This window comes from Fundulus heteroclitus, chromosome 1 (assembly GCF_011125445.2).
Source record: "Fundulus heteroclitus isolate FHET01 chromosome 1, MU-UCD_Fhet_4.1, whole genome shotgun sequence".
Classification (NCBI taxonomy): Eukaryota; Metazoa; Chordata; class Actinopteri; order Cyprinodontiformes; family Fundulidae; genus Fundulus; species Fundulus heteroclitus.
Genome location: NC_046361.1, coordinates 3,559,271 through 3,585,677, shown reverse-complemented (window position 1 = coordinate 3,585,677; position 26,407 = coordinate 3,559,271). Strand labels below are relative to the sequence as shown.

General features: G+C 38.2%; 1 protein-coding gene across 1 annotated transcript in view; it reads left to right on the top strand.

Annotated features, from left to right (window-relative positions):
- Positions 1-26,407, top strand: part of ntsr1 (neurotensin receptor 1 (high affinity)) — a 90,388-nt gene that overhangs the window by 25,544 nt on the left and 38,437 nt on the right. Inside the window, exon 2 of the mRNA XM_021312956.2 lies at positions 25,541-25,742. Coding sequence (XP_021168631.2) covers positions 25,541-25,742 — 202 coding nt within the window. The remainder of the gene's footprint in view (positions 1-25,540; positions 25,743-26,407) is intronic.

Genomic DNA, 26,407 nt, shown 5'->3' with positions numbered 1-26,407 from the left:
AAAGAAAAGACAATTAGAAGAATTTTATTGATACAATATTTTAAGACTTTGGCGCTCAGACCTCGGCAGGAAACGCTGAATTATACTTTAATATGCATAAGCAGGTGTATGAGAATAAGGATGTTTCCCCCAGGCCTGAAACTGGTGGTGCAGTGGAGATAAACAAAGATGGTTCAGTCCATAGACGCTGGTTGGCGAGATGATCTGCTTAAGCTGTATTGGTGAGATCCAGTAGACTGCGTGAGCTGATACCAGTGCTTCACTCAGGGACCCAGAAAGATAGATGTCCAGCTTGGATAAACACAGGTTTGCATGAACTGTCCTTGATGAGCAAGCATGAAGCGACTGTGGAGAGGAAAAACTCCCCTTTGGGAAGAAACCTGTGGCAGGACCAGGCTCAACGTGGCGGTCTTCTGCCGGACCGATTGAGATATGACAGGGAATGCAGTAAGAGTCCAGGAGGAATTACACTCTGATAGGGACGAGGTTGAAGGAGCACCATGGAAAGCCAGGCGGAGCTTGCTATGATGGTGGAGAAGGGGATGGAGGTGGGTTGAATCAGGGTCATCTGAGTCCAAATCAGACATTGCGTAACCACTGCTTGCTCTTTGCCGGGTAGAAGGCTGAGACGTGGATTTGAAGTTCTTTTAAGATGAACCCAGGATGCTGATTGGGCTTCGTCGAGGAGCAGTTCAAAGCTGATTGGCTTGCGTCGGAGGCTGATGAGCCTCTGATTGGATGGAGTTAGGTGATAGAGTTTCTTCAATTGAACTTCATATTATAAATATCTTTCACTATCAAATATTTAAAAGGGTAATTCCTGTTTCTTTTCCCCTTGCATTTTCAAATCCTTTTTGCAGTTGCATTTACTTTTTACTTTACCCACTCCATTTAGTTCTTCCGTGACCCTTCTGTTCCCTGAGCAGACTGAAAACCAAGTTAAACTATCGTAGCTGCTCTTCGGATATAAACGGCTTTCTCATTGGTTAGACATCCAGACTTGGAGCACAACACTACGTCTACCCTAGCCAATGTAACAATGTAGCTTATCACAATCAGTGTGTAAATTTGAGGGAATGGGTGAATGACTGAATGAAGGGTAAAGCGCTTCGGGGTTGTCTCACATGATAAAGTGAGATACAAGTGCACCCCACCCCCGCCTATGGGCATAAATAGGTTAGCACAGCAGTCATTAACTACAGTTACATCTTAAAATATAAGCTAGACCTGAAATCAATGAACCTTTTCAGCCTATTAACTAGAAGATGTCAAAGAGCCTACTATTTGTTCTTCTATGATTCAATATAAACATCAGTTCCAACCAAGCCCTGCACTTTTATCTGCCACTGTTTTTAGGTGGTTCCTGCTCCTCGTCTTCCACCACCTTCTCCTTTTTATCCTGTCCCTCCTCCTCCTCCTCATTCCTATGACTGGCATTATTTTGTCCCTCTGCATCAACTCCACAACCTCGATGGACACTGGCATCCTCAGCTACAAAAAACAATAATAAACATAGAATGCACATTGTTAGAACACAAATACATTCATCGCTACAGCTGTCTTTAATTATTAGGTAGAAAGAAAAACAGCCACACACTAATTCCATTAAACAATTGCACTGTAGAGTAGATCCCCCGTAGTCCCGTGTCCTGGTCCATTTGAGAGATCCAGAGGTGAACGGCCTCTCACCTTGGCCTTTTCTAGACTCGTCTCAGCCTGTCAGCCTCTGTGCAGTGCATATAGCTGCAGCTTGTTCTGACAGCAAACAGGGGTGCCTGTAGTTGCACACTGTGAGGAATTGGAATTTTGGGGTGCATATTATTTTTAATTTCATTTCTTTCTTTTTTTTTTCCTTTTTCTGTGTCATTGAATAAAGTGCCGCCCCGGTCGGCTGCCCGGTTCGCCTGTGTGATGAACCGCTATACCGGCTGCAAGGGTGCCATTTCCTCACACATTAATAGATAATGGGAAACCACTTTTGGGGCGCAGATTATTTTTTTATTTTTTTTCTAACTGCTCATGCTGTCATTGACAAAAATGCAGCCCCAGGCGGCTTCCCAGTTCAACTATGCCGAAGACCGCTACTGCCATTTACCATGGCCTGCACTTGTATAGCACCATGTTCAGTGTGAGTGGCCATCTGCTGAGACCAACTGGGAGGTTTGAGAAGACAGAGCATACACATGGAAAACACAGGACTGTTCCAAGAGTACTTTCTAGGTTAAAGAAGTAGTAGAAGTGTTTCTGCTAAATAAGAAAAGTAGGAGTACTTTTCTTTCTTAGCATAATGTTCTTTACAAGCTTAGACTGTTCAGGTTGGATGTTTTCCCAGCTAATCTGTTGAAGTTGCTATGAAATGGCTTTAAAAGAAACAGAACACAATGAAAATAGTATTTATCTTTCCACTTCGAAGTGTCTTCAAATGACATCCAATCCTATATCATAAGATTCCCTAGATCATATTCAGGCTCATACATATGTTCGAGCCTAAATATGAATATGGGAGTCGAAGTTAAAAAATGGGGACTATTGCCTTGGCTCTATTCCATGTTGGTACTCCGGGGCAGGGACGTGCAGAGGGGGGGGCGGAGGGGGCTTGAGCACCTGCCCCTTTGCCCCTTGGTGCCCAAAGTGCCCTTTTGTCATTTTTTTTTTTTTTTTTTTTTTTTTTTTTTTTTTTTTTTTTTTAATTTTTTTTTATGTGTGCGTGTTTGTTGGTGTGTGTGTGCATGGTGCATGTCCAAAAGAATAATAATTTAGATATACCGTGGCTGGGTGGCTGGTTACATGATCCACATAACGTACCCTCACTCTGCCCTACTTTTCCTCTCGCAGCTCCCAGCTCCGCTGCCTCACGCTGGCCAGTCTGTCCTGCCCACTGAGCTATATTATACACTGGAGTGCTAATCACCGTCTGTTTGAACGAGTCGTTTTGAAGCCACCAGCCGCCATATTGGTACTCCCTATTTCCCCCCAGTAACTAGGGAATATGTGAGCTACAGCATCGAATAACGAGGATTTTCCCATGTTCAGGGGGGGGGCTTAAGACTTTTAAAATGTCAAATGCCATATACTTTTATGTTATGTTCTAAAAATATCAAGTACTGAGAAAGTCATGTGCTGAAATATTTTGCATTTTATTCATTTAAATAATATGTTTAACATTTATAAATATATAAATAACAAAGTACAAAAACATATATTTACATATGTGTATACATATATATACATATATACATATACACATACTTATATATACATATATATATATATATTTAATATGAATAACATGTAAAATATTTCAGCACCTAATTTCCTAGTAGTTGATAGTGTTAGTACATCCACTGACTATAGAATTACCTGTGAAATATTTTCACTCAGCCAGAAAACTGCTTGTTGTTGCAACCAAATCCTATGGGATTCTGTGAGAGTAGGGAGTAGCAAGATGGCGGCCAGTGACTTCAGTTTTTCGGCAAAATCAGCACTCCAGTCAGTGTATTATATAGCTCAGTGGTCCTGCCCCTTTAAATCTGCAGCACACTTGACTGTGCACTGTGCTGTTTAACTCCACTGTCATTGGTTATACTGCTTTAAATCCCGCCTTCCCTCTTTCTGATTGGCTGTTTTCTAGTCTGTCCGTGTGCGTGCTTGCTTGGAGCGGAGATTTCAGTTTTGAGTCATACAGGAATACTGTGGTTACCACAATTAATACTAGGCTACGGAACTAGTCCCAGTTAAGAAACTAATTATCTGCAGTAAAATAGGTGAAAGCTGCTGAGTGCAGTTCTGTAAAGAAGCAGGCGAGAGAGTTTTGATTTATGGAACTTGAGAAATGTAAGTAACCAACGTTAGCATCTCAAAATAGCATCTAATTCTGAAGTATAATGCATTTATCTACAGAAACCTAATCTGTTTTATAAAACTAAATATTTTGTGCCAGGCTGGAGTTCTGAAGCCGGCTGGAAAGATGGAAAAGCAAAGACTGTAGACTATTAAAAATTCTGATTCTTAGCCACAGCTGCCTGAAAAAGAAAAGGTGAGGGTTTCCCTTTTACCAATATTTCGTTGCTATTATTGTTTAATTTTTTTGTTGACCCTCTGATGCAGTTCAGGTATAAATAGCAGGTGATATTTCTTTTATATGATATACAACACAACAACACTATATGCTGCCTAAACAACTGCTATATTTTGTTTAGACTTTTACTTATTTATAATAGCGTAATTAGAGTTTCACATAATGATAGTGCTATTTATTTCACTATTTCTACTTCTAGAATTAGAATTACGACAAATACAACCGAGGAACACCATTTACATTGCTTTTATTGTACAAAGATTTCCACACTGTCTATTAGTAAATTAGTGCAAACCAGGGGCGGAGCTAGACATTCTTATCATCAGGGACTTAATCCATAAAATATGACTTCATTACGAGGGTAATTTGGTACACCAAAAAAGGAAAAAGTATTTAATCTGTTGATATGGTCGTAAAATTAATTTAATATAGGCCTTAACATATCTGAAAGTTTTATCTGCTGTTCTTTATTAGTCTTACTAGTATATACCAATAGTATGTGGTTCTCATTTGAGTAATGAAATGGACAACCACTCATGAAACAATTCAGTTTTGGTGTCACCAATCTTACTCAAAGTACAGTATTGGGTCCTCCATGCTCCTTATGTATTAAGATTTACTGCACATTTAAACATCGACAACTCACTATTGTTAGGGAAATAATTTAATCGTCTGAGAAGATGTAGGTAAGGAGAAGCTGTTATCTACTCTTCAGATATATGATGTAAGAAATGTGTTTGGAATGTTGCAGATGGTAAAAATTGATAGGTCTCTGTTGCTGGTAAGTTCAAATGCAAACTTTTTCAAAGTGGGAAAAAAGTCTCAATTCAACGTTCATCAGAACGGGCGCTGCTTTATAATTTATAATAATAATAGAACTTTATTGATCTCACAATGGAGAAATTAACTTCTGCATCTTTACCCATCCCCTTGGTGAGCAGTGGGCTGCCACTGTGCGGCGCCAGGGGAGCAATCGGGGTTAAGTGTCTTGCTCAGGGACCCAGAATGGTGGTCTGTGGGAGTTGAACTCAGAACCTCTGGGACCCAATCTCAGTGGTCTAACCACTAGGCCACCAGATTAACAAAAAGCATCTAGTGTGTGTCGTGCTTATAAAATTTGTATAAATGTAGTAAGAAATACTGCTTTTCTCTTTAGACAGAAGAAACACGGCCTGACGCTCAAGTCAAGCATAAAGAAATAGGAGCATGCATATTGCGTAGGACCAATGATGTCAGAGCAATGAAGTGTCCCTAGGGTTAAAGTTCAAATTAAAGTTCAAATCAAACCTACGCCCTTGATTCCATGTTACATTCTTTATAGTATGGGTTGGTACATTTCAGCCGGATGTATAGCAAGGTATGTTTCTGTATCGTGTTTTAAATCCGTGCCCCATGTGCCCTCTTTTAACTTTGAGCACCTGCCCCTCCAACGGTCTCTGCACGTCCCTGCTCCGGGGCATTGTGCAGTTGGTATGTCCCGATTATGAATATTCTCACATGATTTGAGTGACATAGCATGATTTGATTTACCAAGGGTCCCAAGATGGCAGCCCCTGTGAAAAGCACAGAAAAGATAAATAATACCTGCTCTATATAGGCTCGCAATGGTACAAGATTACTAGTGATAATTCAAGTTCACCATTATATAATGAACAAAAAATAACGTTTGCAGGGTTTTGTTTGATTTTAAGCCAGACATTATTCATATCTCTGCAAATTTAGTTGCAGAGATAAAAACAGTTATTTTGTCTAATAAATTTAAATGAGATAGGGATTTCTGTAAAGACAGCAAAGTAGTGTAAAAAACTATACATTTTTTAAGGAAATAATTTCTGTTTTTAATCAACATTATAGGGAACATATCAAATATGATTTATACTCTTCTAAATAATAAAACGGAAAAATCTTTATTGGCAGTACAACAATAAAGGCTCCACTTTCTGATGATCTCAGTCTTTGAGGTTGAAAGGCCCTCCTACCATCACCCTATTAGATTCAAGACACAACTCTGGATGAGAAATTATATCCAAAAAATGGATGTAATTTCCTGTCAGAAAAGACATTTTGGTCAGTAAATAATTTAAACCAAAATAAGCTGTGAGTTTTATGTGTTGTGTAAGTAGTTTTCAGTCTTTCAATTTACGTCACTTTAAACCAAAATCTGCCTGCGGTGATATAATGTCATGTTGTGTGTTCTTTGCTGATCTGAATGTAATTTGGTCTGTAGCTTTAGGTAGACCTGGCCTTAATGTTTTGTGTTTTTCTAGTTTTATTGTCAGGGTTATTTAAATATCATACTGTAGTTCAAAGTTAATTTCAGTTACTGTATCTGGCAGAAGTTCTTATTTACTCATTATGGGCAAGAATGTTATATGGGCTTTAATGGATTAAGTTTGATAGGGTTTAGGTCAGGTTCAATTTTGTGGATTATGGGTTGGATCAAAATGCAGACGAAAGCTTGGAGCGTACGTGGTTGAACATTAATTAATAATAATAAAAAAAACTTGTGAAGGATTTTGAGAAAAATGTGAAAAAAGAAATAAATGTGAAAAAAGAAATAAAACTTGTACTGTAAACTATTTTTTCGTTGAACAAACAAATGATCCAAAGGAATATTAAAACATTCTAAATTATATCAATTTCCATAACTACTGGAAGTAAGGTTCTCACTGTCACTGTAATTGTGGTGGAGAGTTAGTTTGAAGACAAGGCAAGGCAAGTTTGTTATAGCACACCTCAGCAACAAGACAATTAAAAGTGCTGTGCACATGAACAGAACATAAGAAAAGGCCATGGAATAATAGCAGTAGGTCAAGATAAATTGGACTACAAACTTAATCTAAAGAAGCTTTAATTAACTACAACAGTTTGAATTGAACATTAACATTTAAAGGCAATCTAAACAAATAGTTTTTTAACCTTGATATAAAGGTTAAATTGAATTGGTTTTGGTGGGGCTCCACACTTGGACTCTTACCTAATGGACTTAAACACTACTACTTCTACGCTTGCCCAAAAAATCTATACAATAATATCCTTGACAGTTTAGAATAAACATGTCCTGTTTCTGTTGTTACTCTTTTTGTGTTCTCAGTTATATTCTGTCCTTTTCTCATCTCTCAGCCAGTTTACCCGCAAAAGTCTAAACTAAATACTAATTTCTGAAAAGCATCTTTAAAATGTGTTTAATTACTTTTATTTCTTGCATTTTGCCCAGTACTATTAATATTAACAAATACCAATATTTTTTATAGCTAACATTTACTGATGCGGTGCCACAGCAGGGCCTCGTGTTTTGCTGATTTACTGTCTTTAGATCAGGGATGTAATTAACAAAGGGAAGTAAGTAATTTGTTGCCGTTGTAATGTGCATTAAGCTAAAAAATAGTAATGAATAAAATACATACTATATGTCTATTCCTGCTGTAACATTCCATTTGCAGGATTATATTAGTTACAGTATAGGACCTAATGGGATACATCGGATAGTTCAGATAATTAATTTTTCAGTGCTTTCCTCATTTAGCTTACAACTTCTGTCAGGAATAGCTTATAACATGGACTTTCTATGAAAAATCCAAACTATATACTGTATTATGGTTGTAGTAATACAACCATGCATTAAATTTCTCTGTGATTGTTTGAATATCGACAACAGGATCAATCTTGTTGTGTTCTCTCTCTGTCCGTTCCTGTCTAATAGGTACATGAAGTTAGCAGGTTTTTTCACGAACTGACATTAATGTGCACAAAGAAGGCAGAGAGCCAGGTTTCCTCTAGGATTTCTAGCTTTTAGCTGTGGTGGTCCACTGTCATTAAAATCTAATTGAAATGCAACATACGTTACCATTACTTTATGAAATAATGTATGAATATGTATAAATTGCTTAAATGCACACTACCTAATTTGACCAAAAACATAGTAATCAGAGGCACACCCATTGAGCGAGGTGAATAAGTGATTCAAGGTGTGCGGTAATGAAGTCATCTGTGCAACAGTTTCAGAGGGGAAAAAAAGAGACTATTAAAAACTAAATGTATTATATTTATATCCAGCTTTGTAATCCAGAGTGTAATAATCTAGTCTGGCCAGCCTGACTTACACCGTATACACTGTATATCAGTCTAGTAAGGAGCTGGTAGAGCCCAATTTTCAAGGCGGGACTAACAGGGTCGGATAACTACAGATGTGACGCAAAAAACCTCCAAGTGACACGCTCTGTTTTTTCAATTTTTAGTCCGTACAACATGTCATGCCATCGAGTAAACTCTCCAGTGAACAATCTTTTTGCTGCTTTTGTCTAAAAAAAATCAGAGGATTATGGTAGCAGACAGGCAATGCTGCATTATGAGTAATCGTAAAGTCCCGACTCCCGCTCTGTGATTGGGAATGGAGCCTTACCAGACTGGTTTCCGCTTAGTGTAATTCAGTCTGGCTGGCCAGGCTAGGAATCAGCAGCAGCTTTGCGTTATACATTTGCAATGTGTAAGCAGAGCAGGTCTCCTCGCTGTTCTGGACTGTGACTGCATGCAGGCCTTTCAGAATGAGGCAGACGCCTGTGCATGTGCAACAGTGCTGAGGAAAGCAGGGGAGGTCTCACAGCAGCTGCCTGTGCCAGTGAGACAGGGATGAGGAAAAAGCAGAACCCACACAGCTCTAGCAGCTATCCTGACTCAGTAATGTTATACAGTTTGCGGCTTTCATGTGACGTTGCTAAATTGCCAAAAACACAAAGAAAATTCACTAGACTTGTTTCTAGTAGCTTTGTTGGATACAAGTTGATAGAGGGGTCTGAAAAGTCCCCAAATACAGTGACAGAGCAACTAAAATGGCATCATTGGAGTGTTGTCCTTTTTTCCTTCAGTACGAGCACAGCATCCAATCGTCACCAGTAGGTTCGTACACTAGCAGCGAGACGGACAGGAGCCGGAGCGGTTGGTTCTTAAAAAAAAAGTAAACTTTAACATTTTATGATGTCTAACTTCATTGTAAACTCTAATTATGATTGGAATAAGTGCACAAAAATTATAGTAGCTCTGATATATCATATGCTTTACATTGCTTTAACATATCTTTGAGTTCATTCTGAAGGTGTGGCCACTTTTATTTTTGTGTGGCGGTGCCCTACAATCAAATATATGCAGCAGGAACCCTGGAGAGGAAGGGAAGGTAGAGCTACTACTTATTTTATATAACCATGGTAATCTTGTACGACACTTTTAATCAAGTTTAAACACTAAATTAATTAATATTCATGTTCCTCTGGCCAAATGAAAAATTAACCTATGTTGTAGTGTTTAGTGTTTTACCTTCACACTCACGCACCACACCTTAAATTAAAGCAAACCATCTAACTGAATGTATCAAGTTACTCTGGGGTGAATTGATAAAGGTAAAAGATTTCTACATGGCAAATCTCTTCATGCTTATTTATCACCATTGTATTTGTTAAAAAATTTAGAAAATCACATAACAAAACTGCATTTTAGAAAGTTTGACAACTATTTCACTTGTACTAGACAAAAAACTTGATTAAAACAGATATAACAGGCAACAGTTATTGCTCACATTGTAGAGTCTCTGTTGAATGTTGTACATGAATTTGGTAAACTATTAAAATGGATTCTCCGGGAAATCTGATGTTGAGTGGAATTGGCCAATTTTCAGCTTTACCGGTCCTGACTGGTGACTGGCCATAACAACAACAATTAGATATTTTTCCAATTAGTCCACGAAACATACATTAGCTTGTACAGTGCTGCTAGGTTGTGCTCACAACAGACCATTCACTTTGGAAGTTATTACTATGAGATGATCCAGTTAGCTTTTTTAGTATCAGTGCAGTAGTTAACAATATGAAATCAGAAGAAGCACAGAGATGTAAGAAGTTGTTTAAAAGAAAACTGCATTTCTCACAACATATCGAAGCATTTAGGCTTACTTGAGTCTGCAAACGTATTTGAGCCAGACTCAATGTGGACTCAAACCGGACGTCTGCCGGACATGTGCACACAATGCTCAATTTTTATGACCGCATACGTAACATCACTCTGTTAGCTGCTCGCCGGGAAGAAGTCTTTACTTTAAAACTATTTAATTAACTTTTACATGTGACATTAAGCTGCTTCAAGTGGTCAGTCATGAGGACCTACAGTGCCACTTTGTGCCACACTGACAGGTGCAGTGGGTGCATGGTGGAGAAGAAACGTCACTAGGCGCTCAATTAGATCATCAAACTTCCCCTTTCTCATCCCACGGGCAGAAAGTGTGGGAAATATAGAAATTTGTCACAAGAAATATAGTAAATTTGTATGCTTGAGTATGAAGTCTAAAACGTCCGCAATGACAACATACTTGGACAGTGCGTCCAGTATGCAAGTGGGAGCGTTTACTGTAAGTTAATAAAGCTGTGAGAGCCTTTGTCATTGTTTATGCTGGGTTTGGAAGTGTTGCCTGTATTTTGGAAATTCAAGCACCAATTCACCACACAAAAAATACCTCAAGGCACTTTCCAAAGTTCTTTCTATCGAATCCTACAGACAGATTGTAAAGCAATTACATAAATTCTAATTGGTGGTAATTATCAAACAATGCAGTTAACTTCAGTTTATAATTCAAATTGGTTAAAAACGTTTGCAGCAATGCCTCATACTAAGCAAGCGTGTGGCGTTATCAAAAAACAAAACTCCCCTTTAACAGAAATAAACCTTTGGCAGGCCGTCTGAATGGCCATCCTTCACGACTGACTGGCTGATGGTCTCAGAGCTGAGATAATGCCCTATTTTGTTGAAGGAATACACAATCAGTAAATGCTGTTTTACTATTGCTGGCCATGCTAGCTGTGATACTCACCAATAAACAATACCAAAGACAATATAAATTCCATAATCAGCTACACTCAGTATTGGCAGGTCTTTATGGCTTTATGAAAACAGCAGCACAGAAATATGCTGCAAATGCATATGGTGATCATTGCATCTCTAATGCATCATTTGAGTCTCGTTTTTTAAATAGATGCATAGTTGATGTTGGTGGATTGCCTGCAAACTATGACAGTTGTATCAGTAATTGTGCTGTGTGAAATTGTACTTGTCATTGATTGAGATGCAAGTGGAAAACAATTTACCTTCATATTCCCACAATGAATACATTCTTTAATTTGTTTATGTATTATTGTTTTTTTTTTACATCCTGACAGTGCTTTTTTTATAAGGCTTTATAGGCCTTGAAGTGATACTGTTTGTTTTTTAAGAGTGGTATGCTTAAATAGTTTTCTTAAAAAAACATGGTTGCATGCTTATACTGGGAGATACTGATTTCTAGTTTTCTTTGAGGTCTGAGCTATTGATTCCAACTTTGACAGAGTCCAGTTATCTTTCTATGTAATACAATGTTGTAAGGTTTTATTTCAACCATTAAATGTATGAAATGTTCACCATGAAGCTAATGAGTTTCAGATTTCCTCATAGAGATAGGGGTTTTATGTTGAACAGATAATGAAGGAATAAAAAGAGATTTGCCACATTTCTGTATCAAAGCACATGTCCCTAACGTTTATGGAAATTTTACACAACTCAAAACCAAGAAACATGCAGTTTTATTTTCTTCTATTTTACAACTACAAATTTTGCAATTTTCAGTTAATGTATTATTAACAGGGAAGAAAAGAAAATCAGATTTATTATTTGTTTGATCTGTAAGCCCAAACAGATTAAGGGAAAATTGTCTGATTTTGATTACTTACCATCAGCTAAGAGAGCTGAGTTTATCAGTGGCAAGCCTGACAGTTTGCTCAAATCTTTTTCCCCTGATGAAACTCTTTTTTTTTTTAGTCACACACTAGGGGATAAACAACAAAAAACAAATAGGCCTACTTGAAGTATTTTACCTACTTTGTAGTGAGCTTGATGAATGTGGACTTTAGGTCTACGAGGTCATCCAATTACCTTTGGAATTTACTATTTCAAACAATCTTGTTGACAATTCACATGTAGAAACGGTAATCAATGGTTGGTCACAACTAAACTGTCCCAGTAATGGTGTTAAGCTTGAGCTTAAGTGTCCAAGAACCAAAGACTGAAACACTCAGCCAAAGCAGTTGTCTCTTCTTGTTGCTACAGTATAAGGTGGTTTAAAAATATAGCTATTTTATAGCTTTATTTCAGGCACAGAAAACATGCTTTTGTGTTCAAAATAAAAGCAGTGTGTTTAACAAAGTTTGTATAGCTTCACATTTTTATTCCAAACAAATTTGATGAAGACAAATTCATCAACGTTGTTCTTCAGAAAACGAGGTTAGAGAAAATTAAACTAGTAAACAAAAGCACTTTTCTTTACAAACCAAGATGTTTACTCTGTAACGTGAAACATGTTTTAAGAGTTAGCTTTCCTCTGAATCAATCAACTAATACATTAAAAACATTTAGTTGTATAACCAACTTTTGGCACCAGCAGTTAACCAGCCATGGTTAATTAACTGCCAAAAAGCAATGTAATTTCTACCAAAACTGACTGATTTGGCAGTGATGTTGAATTGCTGTTATTTTAAACACAACTGAACATAGATCTTGTTGTTCTGCTCTCCCTCATGGTATGATCCCCTTTACTGTTGTATTTAAAAATCCCATTGACCTTGGATTCAGGGTGAAAAGATGAACACAATTCATTTTCGTCATTCTCTAGAAAAAAACAAAACAAATCTGGTCAATGCTGTCAGAGGGCATTTTCACCTGCAGACTGATGAATTAGACGTTTTTATCAATAGAGCTGTTAGAAACTAACCTCCTTTACTTTATTTTATGCTTTGATTTCAAGGCAAAATTTATTTTATAACGCTGAAAATCTTTCACAGATTTTCTGTGGCTGTTGGTCTCTTTTGCACTCAGTTTAAAATGTCAGCATATCATGCAGTATTTGCCCACTAAAATGCATGAAAGCTTAGGACAAAGTAAAGTCAAAGAGGCCCAAAAAAAATATATCCAGCAGATAAACCGTATTTGATACTCATGTCTTTCTATAGAAAGAAAGAAATCCAACAAAGACGAAACATAGGACCTGAGAAAGGCATGATTCTGTTTATCATCTAATGTATAACAAGTTCCTCTGGCTTTTCAGGATCCTTTTTTCTGTCTGTCAAACTGTTGCCTGTGTGTGTTCTTGTACTTGCAGCTGTGCGAGAACATTTTGTGCTAATTTTACCAGTAAAGTGAGGTCTTTGATATAAATTCTGGGCTAGAGGTTAGGTTTAACACTATTTATAAACCCATATAAGGTTAGGGTTAGGGTCAGGGTTAGGCCTTAGAAAGGCTTGAAGATAAATGGAAGTCTATGGAAGACAAGGCACTGTCCTCACTATGTACATGAAAGAAGAATATATATGTGTGTGTTTGATCTTTTACTTGCAGCTGAGTAAGAACAGTTTTTGCTCATTTTACTAGTAAAGTGAGGACTTTGAAGTAAAGTGAAGACCATTTTTTGGTCTTATTTTTCATTAAGACTATGCTTAGTTGCTGTTCTTCCTCAGGGTTTGATCCCAAGTTGCCAGATGCATAGGTTGCAGTGTACGCAAGGCGAAAAACAAGGTCAGCCAGTCAGAGTCCTTCAGAATAAATGCAATGTTGAACAGCATTGTGCCTGTGTAAAACAGCTGACCTTCAAGCAATTTTTCTCCTTTGCACCTCAACATATGGGAGCAGCTGAGCTTTTAAAAACACACAAAAAAGCCTCTGTACCAACTGTAATGTTTATAATGTTCAATGTAGGCTTTTACTTTGAAGTCTCAAAACCGAGCTAAAGACAGAAAATGTTGTGAGGTGTCGAGGTAACATGTTGGAAATACCCTTGGCTAGTGAATTGGTCCAATTAAACATTGATTAGACTCATTTTGTCAACAGTCAATCACACCGATGTAGAAATCAGCTCCTCTCTGACAGCATTAGTTTTTTTACTCCACTGTATGGGCCAAGTCTATAACAATGGTCACACATGTGACGTCAGCACTGTATGACACACTCGACCCTAAAACTCTGTCTTGTCATGTACTCACTCAGGCTGAAAAACAGAGTTTTTAGAAATCTCCACTTGGGCCACTGTTTTCAGAATCATTAGTTTTTAGAGATGCAAAACGCTGTTTATGTGTGGATGAAGGGCCTAACCGCATAAAAATGTGTTTGTTTTCACAGATATCTGGCTACGTGTGGACCAGGCCTTAGACTTGTGGCTTTAGGCTTGATACTTAGACTTGGAGTTGCCCCTTAATGACTTAAAAATACATGTGAACATCTCTGATAAAAATCCTATTAACTGCTTTGTAACAATGCATGATTATGCTTTCTTTTTCATTTCTGCCAAGTAGCTGTTTATTTTTTGGTGTTTATTGTATTTGTTCATTATGAATATCTATGTATTTTCTCTGACAAGAGAGTCTCCATTTTATTTGTTTTTAGTGAGAATAAATGCATTCTGACAGCTGAAAGCTAACATGGTAATGTCTCATTAATTCTGTTAATGTGGCCGGGCTGTTGTAGCTTCTTTGACATTTTATTAACAGAGGTCTCTGACATTAGATCTTGGTGAATACATATAATACATTAATGTCATTAAATTTAGTCAGACCAAAATATTTATCCATTTTTACAAATTAGTTTTGCTCTGTTAGCCTAATCAGATCCAAAGTCCAAATGTCTGCTTTGTTCTTGATTACTCACCTGCTGAGCTCTGTCTGCCTTGGTATTTCACCAACATTGCAGCAATGTGAGCATAACCCTAAACAAGTTATAACAGCTTTAACTCCTTCTTTACCGATTGCTCCCTGTGCTTCAGCTTCCTCCATGCTGCATGGCCTTTTTAACTTAACTTAGTGTCTCAACAATCAGCAATATCCACACCATAACCCTGAGTTAGAAAATTAACTATCTACCTGGTGAAACAAAGGTACAAATCCTTAACCTGCCAACCACACAGAGGAGCCAGGCTCTGTGAAATCTTACTTGAAATTTGAAATTTGGAATTTGGTTTACTTCTTGTGAATCACTGGGAGTTACGGTCATTATCTGACAACCTACAACACGAGTACCTGTTAAATCAGACGAGTGTGCAACAAATTACGTTAATGCTTACCCTGGAAATAGTTTTAGTCTTTTTATTTCCATCAGGTGACAGAAACAGGAAAAAGGAATAAAGACAAAGTCTAAGAAAATGGTACAAAAGAGAACATAGTATGATTCAGATATCTACTTTTCGGTTTGACTTAAAGAGGAAAAAAAGAGAGAGTTTAAACAGAGGAAATTGAAACTATTTAAAAACACACAGATCAGACAGAACATTATGACCACTGACAGGTGGACTTGATCAGAGGCGTGATTTCTCCATCATGCCACGTGTTCATGGGTTGGATGTACTATCAGGGAGGAAGTGAATACTTTGTCTCCAAGTTTATGTTTTAGAAGCAGGAAAAATAGCAAAACGTAACAATCTAAATTAGGCCGACGAGGATGACATTGTGAGTTTACAACAATATAATGAAATAATGGAAATAGAAAACTATCAGCCTTCCCAGTTCTAAGTGTCTTCTTGCTGATAGGTTCTGAAGGTCTAATGAGTAAGACATTAACGTGAATTTGGGACTCTCACTTAATACATTTTTTTATTTTTAGGACCCTTTTATATTGAAAGCTTGTGTCAGATGGAGATTCTCAGAAACGCATGAGCATTATTGGACAAAGAAAAACTGATCTGTAAACAGGTCAACAAACATATGTTTCTGTTTCACATAATAGTGTTAAGATGCTGGAGATGGTGATAATGGTTCAGTAGCTTAATCCATTAAAACACTTTCGTATTCATACAAAACTCAATAGCCTCTCTGTTCTGTTCACTCTCTGTGTTACAGTTTCTGAAAATTGTCATGGCAATTAGTTATATTCATTAAAGGAGTCAGGATGGGGCTGCTGCCTGAGATGCCTTACATTGGGATATACAGAATGTCTGTTCAGTCTTCTCAAACCCCCAGTCCGTTGTGGAGAAAACCTCTTTACCAGAGTGGAAAGTATAGCATCATCCTAGACCTTCCTTGGACCCTCACCTTTTGTCTTGTTATCAGTATTAATATTTCAGTTACTGATACTGTATACATATAATAGTATCTGTTTTATTTTGAATAAAATGTATTATTTTATGCCCCCATGAGGGGTTAAGCGGGTCAGAAAATGGATGGATGGATAATATTACATAATACACATATTGTTGAGAAAAATAAAGCAATTCGTTAATATTTAATAGGTCTTTTTTTGTGATCATTTGCTATGGTTCATTTCTTTTTATTGCTTCAACTTTAAACAACCCAACTGAATTGGCACAGAAAAATGTGGTAGAGAAGAGGGAGGCTCACCTTTGAACTTAAAGTGCAGATGTGTTATATTTTCTCAGTTTATTGTGCAAAACCTTTTTCTGTCAGCAGATAATTGGACCTGATGCAGGAATGAAAAGCAACATGGTGATTATATATTTTTAGCTACTTTAGGAATAATTGCTTTGAATTTCACTGTATCAAACACCTTATAATTTTCTTATCTCGATGCAAATCCATCTAGAAGCTCCCAAATAGGGTTCCTTTTGTTTTCTATCATAGCCAGAGCTTTTAAGTCTACCTGAATATCAGGTGAAAGTCTGTTCCTCAGAGAACCCTGCTGATGATTGTTAGAGTAAATTACTGATTTCTTGCTATAACAAGAGTTGTATTGTCATTTTGTAACCAGAATTACATTTTTTAAATTGTTTTATTAATGATTAGCCATGACTTATAACCAGTCCATTCTAGGTCAGCATTTAGCTTTTACTGCTAACTTCAGCCCGGGTTATGTTATCTCTTGCTGTATGCACACACGCACCTGGCTCCTCTCTTGCCTCCGCAATTGCACTGAAATAAGCCGTGTCCCTTTATTGTAGCCCAGTTTGAGTAATGAACAAGGCAGGCTGACAGCCCTGGACTGTCAGTCCATCCCTGCCTGTGCGTGACTACGCATAGTTGCGCAGCTGCGATAACAACAATTTTTCCTGTCTCATCGTCAGGTTGTGGTGGAGTGGGTAGGTACAATAAAGCTGTCTATTTTGTTCACTCTTCTCAGTGGCTTTTAGCTAGTGCCTGGCCAGCAGCCTGAGTAACACACAGTCTGTAGTCCGACCAATCAAATTGCATTATAAAGTAGATGCAGGTCCATGAGAATTCTTTGTTTCTACCAAAGGTGTGGCACAGATCCAGGGCCAGTTTGATAGACATGAGAACAGGCATGAAACCCACATTTAATCTGACTTTGGATCAGATAAATAACCAACCACAAAACATGAATCTATAAAAATCAAGAATGCTGGACTGGGGGTGGGGCATAAGGGGGGCTGTTTGCAGGAGGGTCTTAAGATGGAGTTGTATCGATCATAAATGCTTGAAATACAGTATGTGTGATTCGAATCCCTGTTTTTGTAAAGTGCTTTGAGATGACGTGTTGTGAATTGGTGTTATGTAAATAAGTTGAATTGAACCTTGTATGGGTTTGAATATACTGGCATCCTTATCATTCCTAGATGCCAACAGAACATGTAACAACCAACCCACTTTAAGTCACAGAATCCCAACCACTTCTTCGTAAATCGCTGGTTACAGAGATGAAGCAGAGAAATGGTTCCTGAGCCCATAGAGTAAGAGGTATTTACTACCCACAGATGTCTGCTGGCACTCAGTGAGAGGAACATTCAGGTCTAAATGGGACTACAGCTGGTTCATTTAAAGTCTTTTTGACCTCACACTGACTTTTTCTGTTAATGGTGGTAAAGCATAAAAAACAGGTAAGGCCTATAATTTTCTCTGTAGGTCTCTTCTACCCCCACCCGTTAAATTTGCCTAATATCTCAGTTTCCTTCCACTTCATTCCTAATTATCCACATCCACCAGCTTCCCTCGCTGCTTTCTGTGATTTTCTTCCCACTCAGCTGGAATTTGGCACTCAGAGAGACGCTGGGCCTCACCTTGCAGATTTTCCTCTCTTCTCCTTTTCAGCTTTAATCAGTCATCAGAGTCTGGGAGGAAAGGGAAACTTCAGAAGTCAGCCACCCTGTTCATTAAGACCATTAACATTTTTCATCCATGATAATCCCCTTGAAAAACAACATCAAATCATCCGAGTGTGTGTGTGTCTGAGTCACGTATTTAAGGGAATGTTGTCAGGAAGAAATGATGGGAAAACCATTACAGGTGCATTGATTACGCAGACGTCTAACCTAATTACTGCTCGACGCATCTGTGCGCATTTTAATCAGCCAGACATCTCCATCATAGCTGCCAGAACTGGTGTCTTGTACTACCTCCTCGTTCATTCCTCTTTGTGTTATTTTTTTTCTTGACTTCCACTAATTCTTTGTACATTCCCTTTGTTATTCAAAAGCAGATAAGCCAAGGTAAAGTGCCTATGAAAAATAGTCAGTTTGCTTCACTAAAACCCCAATTTTAATGTATTTTACATGATAGACCAACACTAAGCAATGCAGATTTGAGAAGTAAAATGACATGGTTTTCAGAGATTTTTTACATAAAAATAAAGGCAAAGTGAGTTTTGTATTTAGATCCTCCTGCATTCACTCTGACACATCTATTAAATTTCATTGGAACAAATTGCCCTCAGGGGTCACCTATTTATGAAATGCAGGAACGTAATGTGTGTATAAATGCAGCTGATCTGAGAAAGGACATTTGTTCGCAGACAGCATGATGAAGATCACAGAGGACAGCAGACTGGTCAGGGAGAAAGTCTGTAGGTTATAAAACAATTGTTTAGTGCATTATCTGCAAATGGAACAAGTAGGGCACAACTCCATGTCTGCCAAGATGTGGCCATGCACCGATACTAACAGGGAGGTAAAATAGAGCACGATGCAGAGAAGCACACAAGAGGACAAGGGAAACTCTGAAGGAGCAACAGAGATGCGCTGCTCAGGTGGAAGTATCTGATAACAGGACGATTACTGGCCATGTATTCCACAAATCATTTTGAAAGAGTGGCAAGCTTGGAAGAAAGCTCTATGAATTTCTATTAAGGTGTTTTGGAGTGTTTCATAGAGAAGTTTTGAATGTTGTTAAGAAAACAAGACTGAAAGGAAATGGGTTCAGAATTTTTCCAGGCAAAGGAAAACAATAAATTAAACAGGCAGTGTACTTTATTAATTAGAGAAATGTGTTCAAAGGACATATTGCTTTGGTGCATGGGTTTCTTTTTTATTGTGACAGTGTTATTAACCTCCTGGTTTGTTTGAATCAACTTTACATCTTTTTTTAGTGTCATTCATAAATCTCTTTTTGGTTCATTTTCTATCCAAACATAACAACGGCTGCCTTTAAGTAGTAACCTTTTACATTTGTGTATTAGTTAGTTTTCACATGTAGCCTAGCTACCTGCCCACACCTTATCACAGTAAAATAAACTTCCAGTGACAAAAGGTGTTCATTGAGATTTGAACAAGATGTTTCTTGATCACACGAAAGATTGGATTCATAAATCCTTCATTTAACTTTAGATGCATTTTGACACTTATTTCTAAACAAAGATAAGGTTAGCAGACATTTACTCATCTTTGACCTGCTAATACAGAATTTAGCTCAAATTTCTCTAAAAACTGAAATAAAACAGAATAAGAAAAGGATATTTTTTTCCAGCTTACCTGCTGCGTGAAGTCATCAGCGCAGAGGCAATATCATGCCACATGTGCCGGAGAGCAGTTGCAATAAAACCGTGTCTGTTTTAAAAACCATCAATACGAAATGAATACAGAATCAAAATTTTAAGCTTTCTATTGCATCTTATTCTAGCAATTAGCGTGGGTAAGACAGCTGATCTAAACTCTGTTTTTGTTCCCTAAAGCAGTGGTTTTTAATCCTCTGCAGCAGTTTGTAGTGTTCTGAAGAAATCATGCAATCGTTCGATTCAGGTTTGCTGGAGAGGAAAAGAGAAACATCCAAAACATGAAGGACAGTGTCCCTCAGAGCCAAGGTTGATAACCACTGCGCTACAGAACATGGATTATTTTCTTAACTATAAGAAATCCAAAATGCTGCCAGCACGTCCAAACCCAGTATGTTCCATAACAGACTGAGGTTGAAAGCCTAAATAGACAAAACAGAACAACTTTGCTGTAACATATTCTACCTTCCTGTTATCCCCTCTCTCGGTCAGTCTCTCTCTGTTCACTGCATTTTTGCTGCCCTGACCAGCTGTCACACTAATAATGGTCAAATCCTGGACAACATCTGATTTCTTGGTGCCGGTCTAGTTTTACAATGAAAATAAAACATGCCAAAGCACTTCTAAGGAAGTTTTATCTTTTTTCACATAAACATGGTTTGCAGTTAAGCATAGATGACAGCTTGGGACATATGTGAATCAGCCTCATGGTGCCTGTGCTCCAAAGCAGGATTAGTGGCTTAGCAAGGCCATGTCGGGTTTAATGAATGTGTTTCCCATTTATTGGGCCATGTTGTCATGGCAGCCTATGCTAGAAACTGAACCTTCTGTAGTGCAGGTTAGTTTCAAGATAAGAGATGCTATGTAAAACCCATTTTTCTAAAATGACCTTCAAGTCTTTTCTTTGAACTAACATTTCTTTAGTTGCGTGAACATATGAGTATCAGTGCATGTAAAGTGTGTATTAATTATTGGAAACACACCTTCAAGTTTTTAATCCCAGACACTGCAGCACACAAATCAATCTTTTTCCACCATCACACTGTCCTGATCTGGTGTCTGCAGAGGATTTCAGTCCCAGATTGATGTGTGGTTCTGTAGGCTAAAGTCAAAGATATTAAACAGTCTGACTCTTGTTATAAGTTGCAAATATCAGTCTTTATTCCTTAATAACAGAGATCCGATCTGTTATTACTCAGCGGAAACAGGTCAGAACCAATCAGACTCTGTAACTACAGATATGACAAACTCCAAGCAACATGCTCTGTTTTTGCTTTTAAACACAGCCAGATGTTGAGTTTTTAAAGCTATATCCAGCTCATTTAGTGTAATGAACCAGAATTTGGACCGAAATTTAACCAGACCCAAATACTTTTAAGAGATTTATTGGAGAAATAGGTGTAGCCAGTGTGGGAAACGTCTGCAACCTCTCAAAGGAAGAGAGAGAGGTTAGTGGCTGTGAGTCCAACAGTGGGAATTGTTGAGCATTGTATTAAAGTCACTAACCTCTCTTGAATCCGTGGTGTAGCATTGAATCCAAGAAGTGGTTCCAGGAGGATCTCGGCTTATCCTTTGCTTGCAGAAGCAGGGTCCAAAACTCAACTAGATACAGTGGAGAAAATCTGGGGACAGTCCATGGTTATGCATGGGGATTCTGAAGCAAGCTGAGGTATCAGAGGAGGAATACAACAGGCAGAGTGCAGAGTCTGGTCCAGGGTCTAGACCAGGGGTGGCCTACTCCGGTCCTCGAGAGAACCGGTGTCCTGGAACTTTTAGAGGTTTCCCTGGCCCTACACACCTGAATCAAATAGCACAATTAGCTCCTCAGTATGCAGTCAGGTTCTTCAGAGTCCTGCTAATTAACTGATTATTTGACTCAGGCAAGTCAAACCAGGGACACATCTAAAGGTTGCAGGACACCGGCTCTCGAGGACCGGAGCTGGACACCCCTGGTCTAGATCCTCAGGGCAGAAGTACAGGAGAAATACAGGAGGGCCTGGCAGAGAGACGGAGTCGGGCAACAGGCAAAGGTCGATGTCCAGAAACTGAGAACAAAAAGGAGAGTCCTACAAGGGCGAGGCAAACAGGCAGGAGTCCAAACATACACAGTCACTCACAGGAAGGCAGTCAAGGACCGCTGCTGGAAGGTCTACTCACACTACGGTTTGCGAGAAGCTGGCGCCTATAGGCAACACACAGGTGTAGCAGCGCCCCTAATTAGAGAAATCACAGGTGCAGGAAATCAGGGGATAATTGCCAGAGGAGCAAAGGGAGCGAAGTTTAACATTAGCAGCAGAGACATAGAATCACAGCCAAAAGCTGTGACATTCAGGACATAATAAAGGACATCATTAAAGCGTTGCTCCATTGCAGCCTCCATCTTGACTGTTATGGTTGGCCTGTCCAGACTGACAAGCTGTGTGCTAAACACACGTAGTGTTAGTCAGTCTGGCTGGCCAGGTTACCTTTCCTCACTGATCGATGGCTGAGAGGCAAAAACATGCAAATTCCAAAACCCCAAAGCCGAATTATAAAAGTAATTATTTCCATTTATTTCCATGCTCACTTAATTTTCAAAAAAATTAAGTGAGCAAATTTTGAAGCGCTTTACTAAGCCTATATAGGTACAGGGAGAAGATAAACAAAGCAATGTGCATGCAAGCTCTGAGCTCCTCTGAGCTTTCTCACACATATTTACATTTACAGAGTCATTAACAAAGAGGTTCCTTTGATCTGATGTTTCACTGTAGCACCTGGAACTGATCAGGATTTATCAGGATGGAGTAGGCCAAAATAATAAATCCCTTTGTAACCTTGAATTCAAACAGCATTCTTCCTTGCAAAGCTTCATTAAATCAACTTTTCATGACAGGCTGTAACACAATAAAAGATGCACACACATCCACCCCTCCAACTCTCTGTAAGGAGAACACTTACAAATAATAGCTGTGTATTAAATGTACCATTACACAGTATAACAATAAATCAGACTAAACCGTCCTTCTTTTCCTCTTTCCGATAGGTTGACCAGTTTTTTTACTATGTGCTAAATGCTAGGACAATGAGACATTTTTAGAGACCTTTTGTTGACCTACATTTCTTAATATTTGATGGTATGAGCTTTTAAACTAAATAACTTCGATCAAACATTTTGGTTAAGCATTTAGTTCCACGAGCTGTAGTTGACTGTAGTTTTGGTCCATTCCTTCTGACAGAAGTGGTATAATTGAGACAGTTTTGTTGTCTGCCTGGCTCTCACATCCCTCAGCTCTGCCCCACATTTTATGGGACTGAGATCAGGGCATTATGATGGCCAGTCCAAAACATCAACTTGTTGTCCTTAAGCCCCTTACAACTGATTTGTCAGTAAGCACGGGGTCGTTGTCTATTTGGAACACTGCTTTAGCCTTAAAGGACCAATTTGACCCACAAAATCTTCAATTTTAGTTTAATCAGAAAACACAACATATCTATTTGCAATATGTAATCTGGCTTTTAATGCTGCTTTTTAAAATATATATTGTACTTAATCTTTATATCTAAAGTGATCCACAAAGTCACTCCACAACTTCATATGCAAACCCTTTTATTGTTGTTCTTATTTTTATGTTTTTTAAAATGTATATTTCCTCTTGAATTGCATCCTCCATCTCTTTCTTTGAACATTTCCTGCATGTTTTTTTTTGTAATAAATTATGTCTTGCTTTGTATATTATCTGCATGGTTTTAAAAAAGCCAGAAAATTCAATTTACGTCATTTTATAAATAATGCATTTGTATGTTGTTTGTATCCTACTTTGTGTGAGTTCTTTATTGCTTTTTTCAGAATTTGAATGTCGGCTCGAGCTATTTCCACACACCTCTGCAAAATAAGATAGTTATGGTGAAAATATTGATGGGTGTAGAATATACAGCAATTTAGGATCCAGACTATGGGTTATTCTTCCAAGAATTGCTGTGCATTTTGCCAATTTTGCTCTTACATCACCAACATGACTTTTCCATCAGAGTTTGTGATCCAGGTTTACACCAAGAGATTTTATTTAATTTACTCTATTTGTGCGTTGTTAATTTCTAGTTGCACATGAAATTCTATTTTATGCCTTCCAAATAATGTTGTGGATGTTACCTAAACTTTGTGTGCTGCTGCCAGTCTTGGCCAGAATTCGCTTGTAAAAGAGATTCTTAATCTACATGGGATTTTCTTGGTGAAATAAATGTTAAATGAAGCCTAGAGGAAATTCAACTGAAGAAACTGAATTACTTACATTCATCCAATCAGAGGCTCATCCGCCTTCGACACAAGCCAATGGGCTTTGAACTACACCTCCACGAAGCCCAATCAGCATCCTGGGTTGATCTTAAAAGAACTTCAAATCCACGTCTCATCCTGCTACCCAGCCAAAGCGCAAACAGTGGTTGCGCAATGTCTGATTTGGACTCAGATGACCCTGATTCAACCCACCTCCATCCCCTTCTCCACCATCGTAGCCAAGCTCCATCTGGTTTTTCCATGGTGCTCCTTCACCCTCCTCCCTATCAGAGTGTAATTCCTCACGGACTCTTACTGCATTCCCTGTCATATCTCAATCGGTCCGGCAAAAGACTGCCATGTTGAGCTTGGTTCTGCCACAGGTTTCTTCCCAAAGGGGAGTTTTTCCTCTCCACTGTCGCTTCATGCTTGCTCATCATGGACAGTTCATGCAAACCTGTGTTTATCCAAGCTGGACATCTATCTTTCTGGGTCCCTGAGTGAAGCACTGGTATCAGCTCATGCAGTCTACTGGATCCCATCAATACAGCTCAAGCAGATCGTCTCGCCAACCAGCGTCTATGAACTGAACCAACTTCATCTATCTCCACTGCACCACCAGTTTCAGGCCTGGGGGAAACATCCCTATTCTCATACACCTGCTTATGCATATTAAAGTATAATTCAGAGCTAATGTTGCCTGCCGAGGTCTGAGCGCCAAAGTCTTAAAAAATTTTATCAATAAAATTTTTCTAATTGTCCTTTTCTTTCCATGTGAGTTTTTGGGATTGAAATAATATAATCTTAGTTTTACTCACATTTATTTATTCAAAACACATTTTTAATTTGTTTGTTTCACTTGTAATCATTTCCAAGATCTGCTGGAAACTTTTCCCAGAACAAAAGAATATCTGGATCATCGGCAAGCAACAAAAATGTCAAATTTGATACTTTACATATGTCATCAATGCACATTATAAAGGACGTTGGTGCTATCCCATGTGGTACTCCACATGGGATTTCCCTGTATGCTGATTCATGTTCATTTATTTACACAAAATGGTACCTGTTCATTAAGTAGCTTTCGAGGCAGCTCAACCCAACCCTCTTATGCCATACTTTTCAAGTTTAATCAATAATGTATTCTAATCAACAGTATCAAATGCTGTTTTTAGGTCTACAAATATTCCTACTGCCATTTTTTTTGTGTTCTGTGCGATTTTTAATTTCTTCTATTAATTCTACTAGCATCTTGCCGTTTTTGTGAATGTGAATAAAGCAATAAAAACTATAGGTCTATCTCTGATTATTCTGGCATTTAGGTAGCATAAAGTATTACGGTAATCCCTACCGACCTAAAACAGAAAACGTTTTGTATAATTTAATGTCAGTCGGTTTTATCTGTACCTGTGTAATAGTATTCTTACCTGGTATTAGTCCATTCTAACTTAACCTGGCTTTTTTATTTGTCCTTCCCTATACAGGTGAATGCATTCCTGTCCTTTGTGGTACCTATGGTTGCCATTTCTGTGCTGAATGGGGTCATAGCCCGTCAGCTGCTGCGGATGTTCCAAGAAGCTGAGCAAGATAACCGTGTGTCTATCACCAGAGGAAATCCTACCATGCTAAACATTACAGTGGAATCCAACCGTACTCAGTCGCTTCGCCATGGAGTTCTTGTCCTCCGTAAGTACAAACTACTAAAAATTTTATTTCCACAAAGAAGAAAAAACAAGTTTGAGAACATAATTTGCTGGCAAACTGTAGTTACCTCCTTTTTCTTTTACCTTTCAAGTCTCTCCTTTCACTGCCATGTTTTCTGCATTCTTCGTGCTGTCTTTAGTTATCAGAGGCAAATCACAACATGAAAAAAAAAAAGGTAGTAGAAAATATTTGAGGGTCAAAATCTGAGACAATAGGTGGTGGCAGAGGAGGCAGACATTCCTTTTCATTGAATTCTTTTCTACTTTCTGTATCCTCTACTGGGAAGCATTGATCAAGTTCTGAACACAGTAAAATGACCGGCCATGCAGCAATCAGGCTCTGATCCTCTACGGTTTGGTAGCTCAATTTTCTGCTTGTTTTTCTATTCCCATTTTCTGCTCCATGTCTGCACTTTATTCATAACGCAGATAGCTTTGATAACTGTCCAGTCATATATCAAGTCAAGTTTATGTGGCAGCTTTCCTAACTTATCTTCGGTCATAGTTTTATTACTTCAGAAACAGAATAAGTTTTGTTGGCCAAGTTGCTTCACACAAGGAATTGAACTTTGGGCCGACTTTGCTCACAACAAGGACATTTTACGTACAATATACAAGAAAGGTAAATAAAAATATTTTTGTTGTAAA